The 14,574-nt window shown below is 43.4% G+C and overlaps 2 protein-coding genes across 4 annotated transcripts in view; one reads left to right on the top strand and one right to left on the bottom strand.

Annotated features, from left to right (window-relative positions):
- The window catches only part of LOC310742342 (uncharacterized protein C4orf17), a 164,106-nt gene that overhangs the window by 81,625 nt on the left and 67,907 nt on the right, over nt 1-14,574 (top strand). The window contains exon 1 of one of the 3 annotated variants that reach the window (XM_083571685.1): nt 11,628-11,758. The exons of the other annotated variants lie outside the window; for them this stretch is intronic. The gene's annotated coding sequence lies outside the window, so the exon portion shown is untranslated. Of the gene's footprint in view, nt 1-11,627; nt 11,759-14,574 lie in introns of those variants that run through there. 3 annotated transcript variants of the gene reach the window in all.
- LOC310742326 (alcohol dehydrogenase 1A-like) lies at nt 2,953-10,466 on the bottom strand. Its single transcript, XM_083571628.1, has 9 exons — nt 10,381-10,466; nt 9,878-9,979; nt 8,258-8,396; nt 7,150-7,237; nt 6,824-7,040; nt 6,162-6,425; nt 5,501-5,636; nt 4,859-4,997; nt 2,953-3,626 (listed from the first exon to the last, which is right to left on the bottom strand). The coding sequence occupies exons 1-9, from the start codon at nt 10,396-10,398 to the stop codon at nt 3,602-3,604; spliced, it is 1,128 nt and encodes a 375-aa protein (XP_083427754.1). The 5' UTR covers nt 10,399-10,466; the 3' UTR covers nt 2,953-3,601.

Here is a 14,574-nt window from a genome sequence, read left to right as displayed (position 1 = left end):
CCTGGTGCCACGCTGACACCGAATTGCAGCCGCTTTACCCTGAACGCTCCTCTGTACGTCACAATCGTCTGTGCCTCTGCTGTGGCCTCATCTACTGGCAGCTGTTGATATGCTTGGGCCAAGTCCAGCTTGCCAAAAATTTTCGACCCAGCCAGGGTGGCAAGGACATGGCTGACCACTGGCACTGGGTATGCATGGGCCGTGAGGGCCTTGTTTATGGTACATTTGTAGTCTGCGCAGATGCGGACCGAACTATTAGGCTTGACGGGTGTGACGATTGGGGTTTCCCAGGGGGCATTAGGCACTGGCTCCAGCACTCCTTGCTCCACGAGTCGGTCCAATTCCTCGTCTATACGGGGTTTCAGAGCGAACGGGACCCGGCGGGCCTTGAGCCTGACCGGTCGTACTGCAGGGTCAAGCTGTAGAGCAATGGGGGGGCCCCCGTATACTGTCCCAATTTCCCATCGAAAACCCCCGGAAATTCCTTGCATATGGCGTCCACATCCACTTGTAAGCTTGTGTGGTTCACCCCGGTGACGGCTAGCCCCAGTGGTCCAAACCATGCCAATCCCAGTAAGCTAATGTAGGGGCCCTTGACCACAAGCAAGTCCAGTTGCCGCGTCCGCCCTCGGTATTGCACCCTGAAGGTCCCCACCCCCACTGTGGGGACCTTACGTTTCTGGAAGTCCCGGAGGGTGAATGGGGCCGGCCTGAGTTTGGGACCCTCAGTAGGACACAGTTTCCTTAAGGTCCTTGCCGAGATTATGGATAGAGTTGAACCCGTGTCAAGCTCCATGCGGCATGGGGCCCCCTCTATCTGTACCTCTACATAAATTTTCTCTACGTTGGGGTGGGGCAACTGGTATACCTGGAAGTCCGTGAGCTCCGTCGAGTTGCCTTGGTGCATTGGGCCCCGGGACCTGGGGCTCTTGGATTGGTCATCTGATGCCTGGCGTCGGGTGGGCCGAGCCCGACACACCCGGGCGATGTGTCCCAATTTTCTGCACTGCCTGCACTCTGCGTTGCGGAAACGGCAGGTCCTCCTCTCGTGACTTTCTCCACAGCTTGCGCAGTTCCCTCCTTCTCGTCGAGGCAGCTGTGGTATGTGGGCTGCTTTAGTGCGCTGCTGTACTCGGTGCACCTCCTCCCTGTTGGATCCTGAGTCGTCGGTGAGGTCTTCGTGGTGGACCCTCGGTTGGGACGGCTGGCTCGGCCGTGCCTCTTGCATTGACCTCTCGGCAGCTTCCGTTGCCAGGGCCTCCTCCAGAGCGACCTGGAATGTTAGGTCCTTCTTAGCGTAGAGGCGTCGTTGCAGCTTCTCATCCTTCAGGCGGTCCCGAAGCATGTTCTCCAGCTCTGAGAAGTTGCAGAACCGGGCGGCTTAGCGGAGAGAAGTCACAAACCCAGTTATGGTTTCCCCAGGGGCTTGCCGCTTTGCGTAGAAGGCATTTCGACGAGCCACCACTGAGGGCTGTGGCGAAAAGTGCCCCTTCAGCTGTTCCATTATTGTTTTGTGTGGAACAGTAGCAACGTCTTCAGGCACAAGGAGAGCCCAGGCGATTTCAAACGTCTCCTCTCCGCAGATGCTGAAGAATATTGCCCTCTTCTTGGCGTCTTCTTCCTCGGTGACCCCTTTGGCTTCTAGGAGGAAGGTGAAATGGGAGGCGTACGCTTCCCAGTCTCCAGATGCTGGGTTGAACGGTGAGAAGCTGCTGTCGGTTGCCATTCTGAGTTCCTTGTGTCCCGGAGCTGAAGCCTGGATACACGGTGCGAGGCAGCGGTGCAGCAGGTGGCGGTGCTGCGGTGCTGTGTGTGGCAGTCAGCTCAGCGGGATCCCACCTTCGTCGCCAGTGAAATATACTCAGAGTCGCAAAGTGATTTCATGCTCTTTATTCAGCTCATAGTGGTGAGGAGGAATGAATCTGCTCAAAGTATCTGCTTTATATACATTATTTACACAATGGGCTGCACATGATTGGCTAATTCCGGAATTCTACTGTAAGCCAATCAGGTTGTGGATTCACTTCTATCTGGAGCATGATTGGGTGGTTCCTGCCAACCAATCATACTGCTGCATTGTTCTAGGACCAATCAGACTGCTGCATTCTGAATCCTATTGTTCTAGGACCAATCAGACTGCTGCCTTTTGGATCCTGTTGTTCTAGGACCAATCAGACTGCTGCAGTTTGGATCCTATTCAACTCAGTACATAACACCGTGCAAGAGCACTTATAATGGCTAGAGTTAGTGAATGTTAGCAATTGCTAAATGGTAGAATTTAGATGACCCTAAAGACCCTGATGCTGGGAAAGATGGAGGGCACAAGGAGAAGGGGACGACAGAGGACGAGATGGTTGGATAGTGTTCTCGAAGCTACTAGCATGAGTTTGACCAAACTGCGGGAGGCAATGGAAGACAGAACATGCCTGCTTCACCCTGGACCTTTGTGTGTTCATCATGAAGGTCTGAAAGAAGATTCTAAGGACATTCAGCTAAATACCCTTAAAAACATTCCTATGATCAGCACTCCTGACAATGTGAGACTCCAGAACATCTGGGGAAAATGCTAAGGGCATTTAGCTGAATGTGCTTACTCTCCTTTCAGAATGCCGGGGTATAGAAGTTATGCCCTTACGCATTTGGGTAGGTGTCTGAAGAGACTCTATACAATAGGGTTTGAAATAGTTACATTTCCTAACCAATGAAGCACATCTCATGAGACCTTCGGGTATAGGGCGGTATAGAAAATAAATAAATAACATAAATAAATAATATAGGCCTCACTAAAGTTTTTTTAAAAAACCTTTTGATAGGTTTTAGGATTATCTCAGTTATTTCTTACTGTTTATACTTTTATTTAAATATGCAAAGATGACAATCAGCATCCCTTCCAACTCTATGATTCTGTGAAAGGTGCCTGGAGAAACAGAAATATTAGTGATGGAAGTCCACTGGAATTCATAGCTATTTTTATTAGGTGTTTATGATATAATCCATACAGTTTACCACTCCTTGCAATATAAGGCACCAAGCACACCCACCCTGGAATTTAAGCAGCAAAAAACTTGTATTATTTTGCCATTGCCAGAATTTCATATCAGAACATACAAAAATTACAGCAATTTTCCTTAAGGAGTTCTCAGGAAATTGATATCATTTGTGGATCACCGAGAAACCTCCATATCTTATATTTATTAACAATGTAAAACGGTACCAAATTTATTTCTGTAAAGAGATTTCAAGCATGTATACTCCACTGGATTGAGTGTGACTTTCTCCCAAATATATATAAGACAGATGCCTAAACTACCCAATCTCTCACCTTTGAAATACATGATAATAATTATTTGTGTTGTTGCTTCATTAAACAGGATATTGATAGTTTGAATCACAACCTAAGATTGTGTTTATGGTAATTTTCTTCTGTTGCATTTGGAGGAAAAACGTGATGGTCTTGGGATAGACGTACGTGTTGATAATGGAGCATTGCCAGTGATGACATTGCAGAGTCCCGTCATTTTCACATATGTCCTACTAGGCAATGTGGCAATCTGAGCTTGCAAAGGTCATTGTCTTGTATTCTTCCTCCTCACCATGGACTTTAAAACACCAGGACACTGCGAATACTGAAACAATAAGAAACAGTTTTAAATGGAAGGGTGATAATATCTGTTAGATTTTTAATGTTAGTAGGCTAATATTTCAGTAGGTCTAAGATCTTGCCACAACTGTCTAAGGAAAGGCTTGATCTGGTTGATATTAAGGGAAGGTGATCTTTCAAGCACCATCCATTCATCTGTTTATTACCCACCTTCTGCCATCGCGTTCCAGGTGGGTTACAACGTTTTCAAATTCAGTATTAACACAATTAACACAACTTACAGTCAGAGGAGCAGAAAAAGGAAGAGTAGATAGCATACACAGTGAGTAATTTTCAGAGTGGGGAGTGGAGAGGGAAGTCTGAACCTGTACAGAAATAGGAAACCTTTTTTATAGTTAACATTTTATTAGAAGGATTTCATTTATAAAGGAATAAAGTGATAAAAGAAAAAGAGAAGAAAAGGGTGTGAAAAAGAGGAAATAAGAAGCCTGGTGATAAGCCTATAAAAGTGTTTCCGAGAAAAAGAATTGCACAAGAAAAAACACGACAAGTCGATTCTATTCATTTATGCCATCACAGGAAGCTGAATACAAATGCATATTTCTCCCTAACAGAAGCATCAAGGTAAATAGTTTGTTGATGTAATTTAATTGCCCCATCCAAAACAGTATCAATTTCAGTTTATAAATCAATTGTTGCTCAGCCTAATGGGATGCAGATCGGCCACAGTTGTGGCGGAGGTCTTGCTTGTGAACATCCATATTTGCATGGATGTACATTGCATTGTTTCTACATGGGTTTCATTGTCCCATTTAGTTATTCATTTTCATTCTTTGAGGTGTCCGTTTCCCCATTTTGTCTTCTGTTTCTTTGTACGTAAATAGCTCATGCAACTTTCAGTACTAGAATCTAACCATGATCAAGTCTTCTTGGCCTTGTGCTGCTTGGAGCCAATCTGAGTGGAAGGAGTTGAGCCAGCCACTGAGGATTAGCTCCTAGGGTCATTCTGGAGAAGGTGCATGAGAACAACACCCAAGAGCAGTTGTTCTATATGCTCCCAAGCTAAGCAGTTGTCTTCAGTTTCAAGACAGTGATGTGCAAGTTCTGTTGTGGATAATGGAACTTCAAGGGCAACATAGCTTGAGTCACTCCAGAGGAGGATTGTGTAATCTTATAATGACTATGGCTATGACTCTCAGAAAGGTACCCTGCCTCTTCCACTACACTTTGAGGGGTGGGGGTGGGGAAAGGTCTTACCTTTCTCCTGAACGCAGCAGTTCAAAGCCCTCGTTGATTTTATCAAAAGGCAAAGTGTGGGTAATTAGTGGATCCAGAGCAAACTTCCCCCCCATGAAATCTGAAACCAGCTTGGGGACAGCTTCTTTGCTTTTCCATCCTGAAAACAGTAAGTGCACAGTGAAGATATGGTACTCTAATTATAATGCCATAAAAAAGGAGCAAGATGTTGGTTAAAGGTCTGGCAGTCCCACAAATTTATAGCCTGGAACCGTCTTTGAACTTGGGTTATGCAATGAGATTGGCCTTGATGTTATGACAGATCTGTGGGTGGGAGGGAGATAGAGGAGATACTAACGTAGTAATTATGGGGCAAGAGCTTGCGTGGAAAGCCTACAGACGGCTAAACTGCATGAGATCTTAGATGTATTTTCACATGGTAAGAGCATGATTTTTTTTTTTAATCTAAATTGCATTGCTGGGGGTGGGGAAATAATGAACAAATCAAGGTGTTTCTCTAAATTTGTGTTATGCCATGCTCTCAATGACAGACGTTTTATGGCACAACCCGCTGCCACCCCAAGCTATTTTGTGACGGGTGCCCTCAACACTCTCTCAGAATTTGAAATGTGCCCTGTTGACGGAAAGCTAGGAGGCCCATACCTCCAAATATAGATCCTTTCCAAGTGCGCCCCGTGAAGATAAGCACCGGAGAGAAGGTAATTTCAGAAGCTGCAGGGGGCACTCCAACAACCACGCTGGTCCCATAATTCATGTGGCAGGAAGCCAAGGCAGCAGTCTGGGGGAAATCCAAAGGCATGACTCTTGAATCAAGCCAGGGAGAAATACCATCCATGATCACCTCCCATGACGCAGTCAGACCTCTCAAAGATTTTACTGTTCAAAGTATATTAATAGCAATGGAAGAAAACATCCCTGTCTTTTCTTCCTCCCATGTCCAGCTACATGCACACTCTGAAAAGCCTGTTTGGATGGTTAGGGCCTTCTGAAGAATGTGGGAAGGGATTTTGGGGGTGGGCTTATGTGGGAGAGAAGAATCACCCAAAAGGATCATTCTCACCCCTCCATGAGTCCCTCATGCCTGAGTCCCATCTCACATTATTCCATAAGTTACCTGATCAATGGGTGGAGGATGTTTAAAACTCTGACACGTTCTACTGTCTCAGAACCCAAGGCCCTTGCTGCAACAGATTATCGGATCACAACCCAGTGAAAAATAGGAACCACTGAAGAACAGGAATGCAGGAAATGCCATCTTCCCTTTTCAAAATAGGACAGTAAAATCCTGTCTCCATGCATGTACCATGGTGTCTGTGCGCCCAATCACTTCAAATGAATAGTCAACACCTTCACCGTCTGTCAAGCCATACAACACTTCATTGATGGGCTTCTTGAAATCCAGAGGGTTGACACACTCTGTAGCTCCCATCTCTTTAGCCTTGGGAAATTTATCCTTGTTGATGTCGACCCCGATGATTCGGGAAGCTCCAGCTGCTTTGCAGCCCATGACAGTTGAGAGGCCAACTCCTCCCAGACCAAAAACGGCACAGGTTGAACCAGGCTCCACCTGAAATCATAGAATCATAGAATTATAGAGTTGGAAGAGACCATCTAATCCAACCCCCTGCACTACTTGTCTTTCTCTTTCGGTATATGATGGCAAGGGTGTTCCCCTGGGCAATTGGTTGTGGATGGGATTGCTCCTTGATGTTCAAAGCATCCAAGAGAGAGGTGGGATGCTGGAGAACTATGTCTGTAGCAAGAACGTGAATGCAGGTCACAGTGGATTGGTGGTATTTGGTGGCTTTGCTATTTTATATTGTTTTGATTCATTTACTGTATTGACTGCGCTTTCACCTGGTTCTGTGCCAGAGGCCCAGAGCCCACCTGTCCTCCTCTTTCTGTCTAGACCTGCCACAAATTCCCCACACTGAATATGAGCATTACCAATGTTTTAATCCTTACCTTTGCACTGTTGATGGCAGCACCATAGCCAGTAGAAAACCCACAGCCAATCAGACACACTTTTTCTGCAGGAGCTGCAGCATCAATTTTGACCACTGCAGACTCATGCACCACGGTGTATTCTGTGAAGGTGCTTGTGCCGAGAAAGGTGTGGAGCTGCTGGCCTTTGTAAGTGAACCTGCTGGTGCCATCGTGCATTAATCCAGAGGCGGTAAGGCTAAAAGATGAAGAAAGGAAAATTGTGCTTTGGGTTGTGTTGTTTTTTTAACCCAACATATGCACTGCTGGTGTTTCTAATACTGTTGCAAATAACAACTTCAACTCACTCGCCCATTTTGCACAGATTGCCTCTGGGATGTTTGCATGTGCTGCATTCTCCACATTGTGGGGCAAAGAGTGGGATGACTTTGTCTCCTGGGAATGATGAAAATACCATCATTAGCCTGCTTAAAATATTCAGGAAATGCTTTGTTGGGGGCGGGGGACAGTACAAAATTGGGGGAAGGGTTTGAGGAGGGTCAGTTGGAGGTAGGAAGTGAGAAATGTCCCTATTTTCATCTGAGCAATGTTGGAGGGTATGTCATGAACATTGCAGACTATGGGGTGGCATCACAGGAGTGTCAGTCCGTCCCTTGCTCCGTGACCCAGTGCCCCTGCCATCTGCCACATCGGCAATCTGGGGCAAATTGTGGGTCATTGAGACAGTCGTCCCCTGCCCTGGGGAGGCTGCCAGGGCTAATTACCCCCATATCAGCCCTGAATTATCAGAACGGCTGAATTCCGATCGTGTGGGATCCGCCATTTTCCACCACCGGAAACAGGAAGCCCCACCAGACCTTAAAGACCCGCTTGGGCAGGCATCCCCAAACCCAGACCTCCAGATGTTTTGGGACTACAATTTCCAACATCCCTGACCACTGGTCCTGTTAGCTAGGGATCATGAGAGTTGTAGTCCCAAAACATCTGGAGAGCTAAGTTTGGGGGTACCTGCTCTTGGACATTCAAATCAGTAGAAGGGGCCCTTTTGGTAGTTCCTCTTTCATCAACATTTTGGGGTATTGGCAGTATAGCAGTCCTGGTCTTTGGCACCTGAGAATCGGGACTACCCTAGTCTCTTGACTGCAATTTGTTTTAAATTAATATTGCAAGTTTAAGTAGTTGTGAACCACCCTGGCAAGTGATAGTAGTAGTAGTAGTAATATCAGTAAAAAATATCTTTGCTGACTCCTATTCAGAAATGTCTAGCAATTGATTCCAAATTCTGGCATTTACATTAAAAATCTAGTCATTGGCCCAGAGCTGACCGCCCTTCCCTAAAGAAAACACTTTCTTGGTCATTCTTCCACCAGTTGGTTGGCTCTCCTAGTTTCATTTGATCTTTGTTGACCAATGCTGTGAGTTGATATTTTCTGGTTGCACTCTGCTTTACCTTACCTGGTTTCACACAGGTAACTCCTTCCCCAACGCTCTCCACAACACCAGCTGCCTCGTGACCAAGAATAACGGGGAATTTTACGTGCATTGCCCCACTCAGCCCATGGTCATCGGAGCGACAGACTCCAGACGCCAAAATCTGGTTTAAAGGAGAAAGTTTTTTTATTTTATATTATTTTTTAAAATTCAGATCATGAATTGCTTCCCATAAGATATCTCAAAATGATATCACAGTAAAAACATAAATAATAGAAAAAATTACAAACAGATCAACCTATACAAATATTTAAAACAATCAAAAATAATTTCATGTGTGAAAACAATTTCACATCTACCATATTTTTCTGTATATAAGACGCCCCCATGTATGAGACGACCCCTATTTTTTGAGCCCAAAATTAAGAAATAATTAATTGCAACATTCTGTGTATAAGACGACCCCCAATTTTAAACTTAAAAAATCTGGGGGGAAATACAGTCTTAGACACAGAAAAATACGGTAATTCAGACTGAGTTAATGATCTCCACTTTACAGGGTGGGGTGTTTTTTTTTTGGAAAAAGGAAGTCTTTAATTGACACCCATCATCCAGTAGCAAAAATAACCAGGGAGCTTTTGAGTTTCACCTTGGTCCTAGAAACACCCCCTCTCATGATATTGCTCACAATCCTTCGCCTGCAGCAACCTGCAAGGTTTCCAAGGGCAGGGGGTCGAAACATCCCCACATTTCCACATCAGTTTGCAGATTTTTATTTTAAAGTACTCGTGAAAATTCATCAGGATTTCAGTGCAAATTTCTTCTAATATAAACATGTTTCCATGCAATTTTGCCTAATATACAACAGTGCAAAATAAGTTGTCTAATATCAAGCATATTTGTATATTATATTCATTAATACTGGCATTTTTGTGCACATTTTACACCACTATATGAATTTTTACACTTATTACTTGGCATTGCAAAAGTTGGAGAAGTGCGAATTTTGAAAAATGGGTGTGTTTTGGTTCTCATAGGAACACAGGAATCTGCCTTAAACTACAGTTATGACAACAATTAATCCAGAATGCAGCTTCCAGACAGGTGACTGGGAGCGGCCTCCAGGACCGTATAACACTGGTCTTTAAAGATCTACAATGACTCCCCGTGTGTTTCCAAGCACAATTCAAAGTGTTAGTGTTGACCTTTGTTGTGATTTTAATATTCTGTTGCAAGGCACCCAGAGTGGCTGGGGCAACCCAGTCAGATGGGTGGGGTACAAGTTGTTGTTGTTGTTGTTGTTGTTGTTGTTGTTGTTGTTGTTGTTAATTATACTGAGTCAGACCATTGGTCCATCTAGCTCAGCATTTTCTACATTTTCTACATTGACTGAAAGCAGCTCTCCAGAGAGTCAGACTAGGGACTCTCCCACACCTGCCTGGAGATACCAGTGATTCATCTTCAGACTTTTGCAAGCAAAACAGCTGTTCCTCCAAGGCTGCAGCCCTTCCCCATTCTCATATTGTTTTTGAAAGCATAAATTAGGTAGATTTATCTTTAAGTGCAAACTGAATCAAATTTCTCCATCCCTAGTGCAGATACTAACAATCTGCAGAAATGCCATTTTTGGTTTGTCTCTCTTACCTTAATCCGAACTTCATGTGCCTTAGGTGGGGCAACTTCTATTTCCACAATACTAAATGGTTTCTTGACTTCCCAGACAACGGCAGCTTTGCACTTAATGACCTGAGATAATAGAATATCATACAAAACATGAAAACAATTTACAGTGGCAGCTCTGATTTCAATGTCCTGTTAAATAATAGAAGAGCATATACTATTTTTTCCACGCAGCTAACATTGCAATCCTGTGCATGTTTAATATTTAATATGCGCCCCAATACCAGTGCAATTTTTCTAGTAAATGAGGTGCTGGAACTCACCATAAATGCCTCCTTTGTTCTCTTACAATGGCAATGGCACCCATCTGAGAGGTGCCAGAATTGAGTTCTGGTGAGTTCCAGCTGAAAAAAAGCCCTACCTATAGCCAAATTCCTCAGGGTGGCTTACAATTAGCCTATTTTTATTTTTTATATTTATGCATCTTGGGGCTGAAAAAGCAACTTTAAAAGAAATCATCTACTTACTTTCCCTGCAGTGCTCATGATGTTGAGCTTTGTAATCTACCGTATCTGCTTCCTCTGTGTCGTTTCAGAACTTCTAGTCTGTTCTCCTAGAAGTACAAAGGTTCTGCTGCAAATATTTGGCTTATCTTTCAAATAAAGTTAATCCTTCCCTAGTTCAATGCCAAGAAATGTGGCCACTCCTCTACGTTCAGTTTGATTCCACCTGCAATTTCACAACTTTGAAGGAAGTAGGTTAAGAGTCCTCAGCTGCAGTACATTTAGATTGCACTCAAGGAAATAAGTCTGTGAAGGGTGGGAATTGTAGAGACGCATTGTGTGAGCCACATGCCCCTATCACCCATGACCATCCTTGACATAAACACACGGGACACGTTGCTTGGGTCAAATATTGGCACAACTTTATTGATTACAGATGAAGGGTTTGGTCAGGCATTGGGAAAACCAGTTTAAGTGCCAGCCCGCCTGTATATCAGTGGGCTCAACTCAAGGCAAAGAGGCTCCTAATGACGCACATCAAGTACGAACCTGCCTGGGCTTCAGAACAGAAGCCACTCCTTCCAGATCCCTTTGCAGGGTTTCCCAAACTTGGGTCTCTAGCTGTTTTGGGACCACAATTCCCATCATCCCTGACCACTAGTTCCTACTAGCTAGGGATGGTGGAAGCTGTAGTGCAACAGTAGCTGGAGGCTCAAGTTTGGGAAACACTGCTTTAATGGAATATCCGTTTGCACTTGAGAGGCAAGCAGAGGGTACAACCTCCCCTCCACCAAAAACTATGGTTTACCCAATGCCTTAACTGCCACCCAAGCCAATAGGGTTTGCCATCACACCATTACATCTGCAACCAAGCCTTGAAGCCTTCTGAGATGTCTGTGAGCCATGCATTATTGCCAGATTCAGATAGATGCACTCCATCGTGCCTAAACAGTGGCTCCTTCTCAAATGTGATGTTCAGGTGCTAAATTACCCTTCCGCCCATAGCCTCTACTTTGCGCCCGACTGCGTGGTTCGCCTTTTTGTAGCCTTTTTGCAGGAGCTGGAATATTCCACCACTAATGCTATTCAAGAAGTTCCAACCAGCAAATAGCCATTAGTGAGTACAGGGATTTAAGGGAACCCTGGTCATTGCATATGACCCAAATAGGATCTGTGCCCTTTAACATCAGGGGGAATGGCTTTTCCAGCCTAGCCTTGTTCCTGACATGCCGGTTTTCCAAGTATAGGGAATATCTTGTGCGGAGGAAGATTCAAGCAAGCCGCAACCTGTGAATTGGTGCTGCCTGGAAACAAACTTCACCTGTGGCGCTTGAGGGGTAGAAGTAGGCTCAACTTTAGGTATCATTTCCACGATTACCCACACATAGCAAAAAGTATCCAGGTACCTTTCTTCATTTCATGGGTTGTAAATGGCACAACTTAAAATAGGATTGTGGATTCAGAAGGGCCCCGAAATACCATCTTGTCTATGTAAAACCTGTCAGATGAAAGAGAGAATTGGGTATGGGCCTTGATTGATGGCATTTTATGATGGCATTAATATCAAGTATTCTTTTCTGTGCCTGCTAAAAACATTCTTGTTTAAACAAGCCTACCCAGATGCTTAGAAAGTTGATAAGGATTTTAATCGCCTTTAGTAGGTTAACTTTTTGCATATTTTAAACTACTGTTGTAAAGATTTCTCAAACTTATTGTTTTATCTTTGAGGTTTTGTTTCATTTTATCAAGCAATGTATAAATTTGTTTTCAAGTAGTATATAAATTTAATGGAAATGACATTAGTAATTTTGCTATATTAACAGCAGGCTGCAGCAAAGATTCAGAAGAAACTGCTTTCAGAGAAAGACAGCTCTGAAGAGCTGTGTTTCAAAGTTTTATGTTAGCTTGTATCACAATAACCGTGCAAGAAATCAGTTTATTGTGAATTGCACACACATTTTTGTGTACGCTGGAGTTTCATGACAGGGCAGTCCCCTGTAACATCCAGATTCTCTTTTTGGTCATGCTGTATCTAACTAAGTCATACTCCGAGTAGCCCTAATCACTTTAATTGACCAGCCTCAACTGGATAAAGATTCTTACTATCATATGTGATATCATTATATCCCATTGTTGAAAGCTTTCAGAATGGAGTGTTTATTGAGATTTCAGCACCAATGACTGAGTAAAGCATAAAGACAGAACCCAGTAGGGATGTCAGGTAATTCTGTCAGAAACAGAATCAGAAATTGCAACTGTTTGCATTTTTATCCCATGTCCAGAAAAGAATTCAATCTAGCGAATATGGTCAGTACCAATCCAACGGATGTGATTGGTATTCAGTCAACCCTTGTTGTTTTCAAACCCCCACAACAGATATGTAATTAATGACTCTTTTTAAATATTGTTTTGCTATTTCCTTACAACTGAAATAGTGGGATAATCGCATAAGTAAAACGTTATGTAAATTACATAAATTATGTTAAATAGCCAACAGTGACACAATTCATGCAGTATTTGGAGAAAACCAAACTGTAGCAGATTATAATGAAGACAAGGTTGGATAGAAATTGCTGCTTTCTGACATCTTTGGTTTCTTTGTTGGAGTCTTTGTACTTCGCAGAACTGATTTCACACCAGCAGTTGGTAGCAGATGGAGTAGCAATAGCTAAGCAATGGAAATCCTACAGTGAACAGTCACTAGACTTCTGGTATAAAGAACTGTGGTCAGGAGCTAACACACCCAGTATCTCTTGCAAGAGGACACCAGGACACCAATGAAGCCTGGCATGTTGTATGGGGGGGGGGGGAAATTCACTAACAAGAATAGCTGTGGAAGGACACCTCCAGAATCCCATTGACAAATCTGGAAAGGATGGTGTTTCCTTTGTACCACAATGGCAGCTGAATTCTTTGTAGTTTGTCTTATCTGCTAGTCTCACTTTTCTGTTTGCAGTTTTGAGTGATGCACATTTTTGCAAGCAATATAATATAACAATACAAGGCATTTTTGTATGTTCTTTTCACTAATATTGTCGTTTTCAATGCAAAATTTTGTGGCGCAAGATTGTGTGAGATTGCGGTGCCCGAAACTCCCACTGTCCTCTAACGCAAAGAAAGAGTTAAGGACTATGAGATACTACAATACTTTTTTTGGGTGGTACCTTATTTAATGCATTCCTTTTTTGGGAGGAAGGGGGCTTGGGGGGAATTGCACCAAGGCCCCCCAACCACCTTAATCTGGACAAACTAATGAGCATTCAGCCTGATTTGTTTGTGGAGAGATTAGATAACATTGCATCAAGCAAGTGTTAATCTGCAGTCTCTGTTGCATTTCTCCATCACCTACCTTACTGCAAAAAGTTGGATCCACAGCCAGGATATTCCAGGATGTGATTCAATCCCATCCAAAAGTAGTAACAATATGGAAGTGCCCTTTCTCCCACTATCCTTTGTCCTGGAGAATTTTTGGCTCAGCCAAGTCACAAGAAATCTCAACAACCCACCTCCTGTTAAACATTAGTGCCCTTAAGCAAGAAAATGTGATTTGCAAGCTCTGTGTCTCCCCCCCACCCCGTTGGGTTTTTTTGTTTTTTGTTTTGTTTTGCATGCTGGTGCTAATTTAGATTCAAATGCAAGTACAGCTGTCATCCCTTTGTTTTGTTCTAAAGGTCTTTTGAATTATTAGTTTACAGCTGTGCTCTCTCTCTCTCTCTCTCTCTCTCTCACACATACATTTTTTGAAAATAATAATAACAATAATAACAATAATAATAATAGCACAGTTATAAAAAGCAGCACGGACACATCCTGTGTCAATGGCTGGGAATCCAATTCCTTATCTGCAGTGCAGTAGGGACAAAAAGGCACCCCATAACCACATCATACAGTGTAAATGGGTTGGAGGATGCACCTAATACCTCGTACAAGACAATTGTCTCTGCATCATCTGCATCTAGTTCCTGATGTAGGAAGTGAGTCTCTTCACTCAAAAGCTGTTTTCCTGGATCAAGGTTTTAATATTTTGCTTTGATTTCTATTTTAAAAAATCATATGAAAAAGGGTTGTTTCTCTGCTCTTAATTTTTTTTTAAATTGACTTTTTCTCAAAGTAATAATAATAATAATTTATAATAATAATTTATTATTTATACCCTGCCCATCTGCCTGAGTTTCCCCAGCCACTCTGGGCAGCTCCCAATCGAGTAGCTGTGGAAGG

The sequence above is a fragment of the Podarcis filfolensis genome (assembly GCF_964270895.1).
Source record: "Podarcis filfolensis genome assembly, chromosome: 9".
Classification (NCBI taxonomy): Eukaryota; Metazoa; Chordata; class Lepidosauria; order Squamata; family Lacertidae; genus Podarcis; species Podarcis filfolensis.
This window is presented reverse-complemented; position numbering and strand designations above follow the sequence as displayed.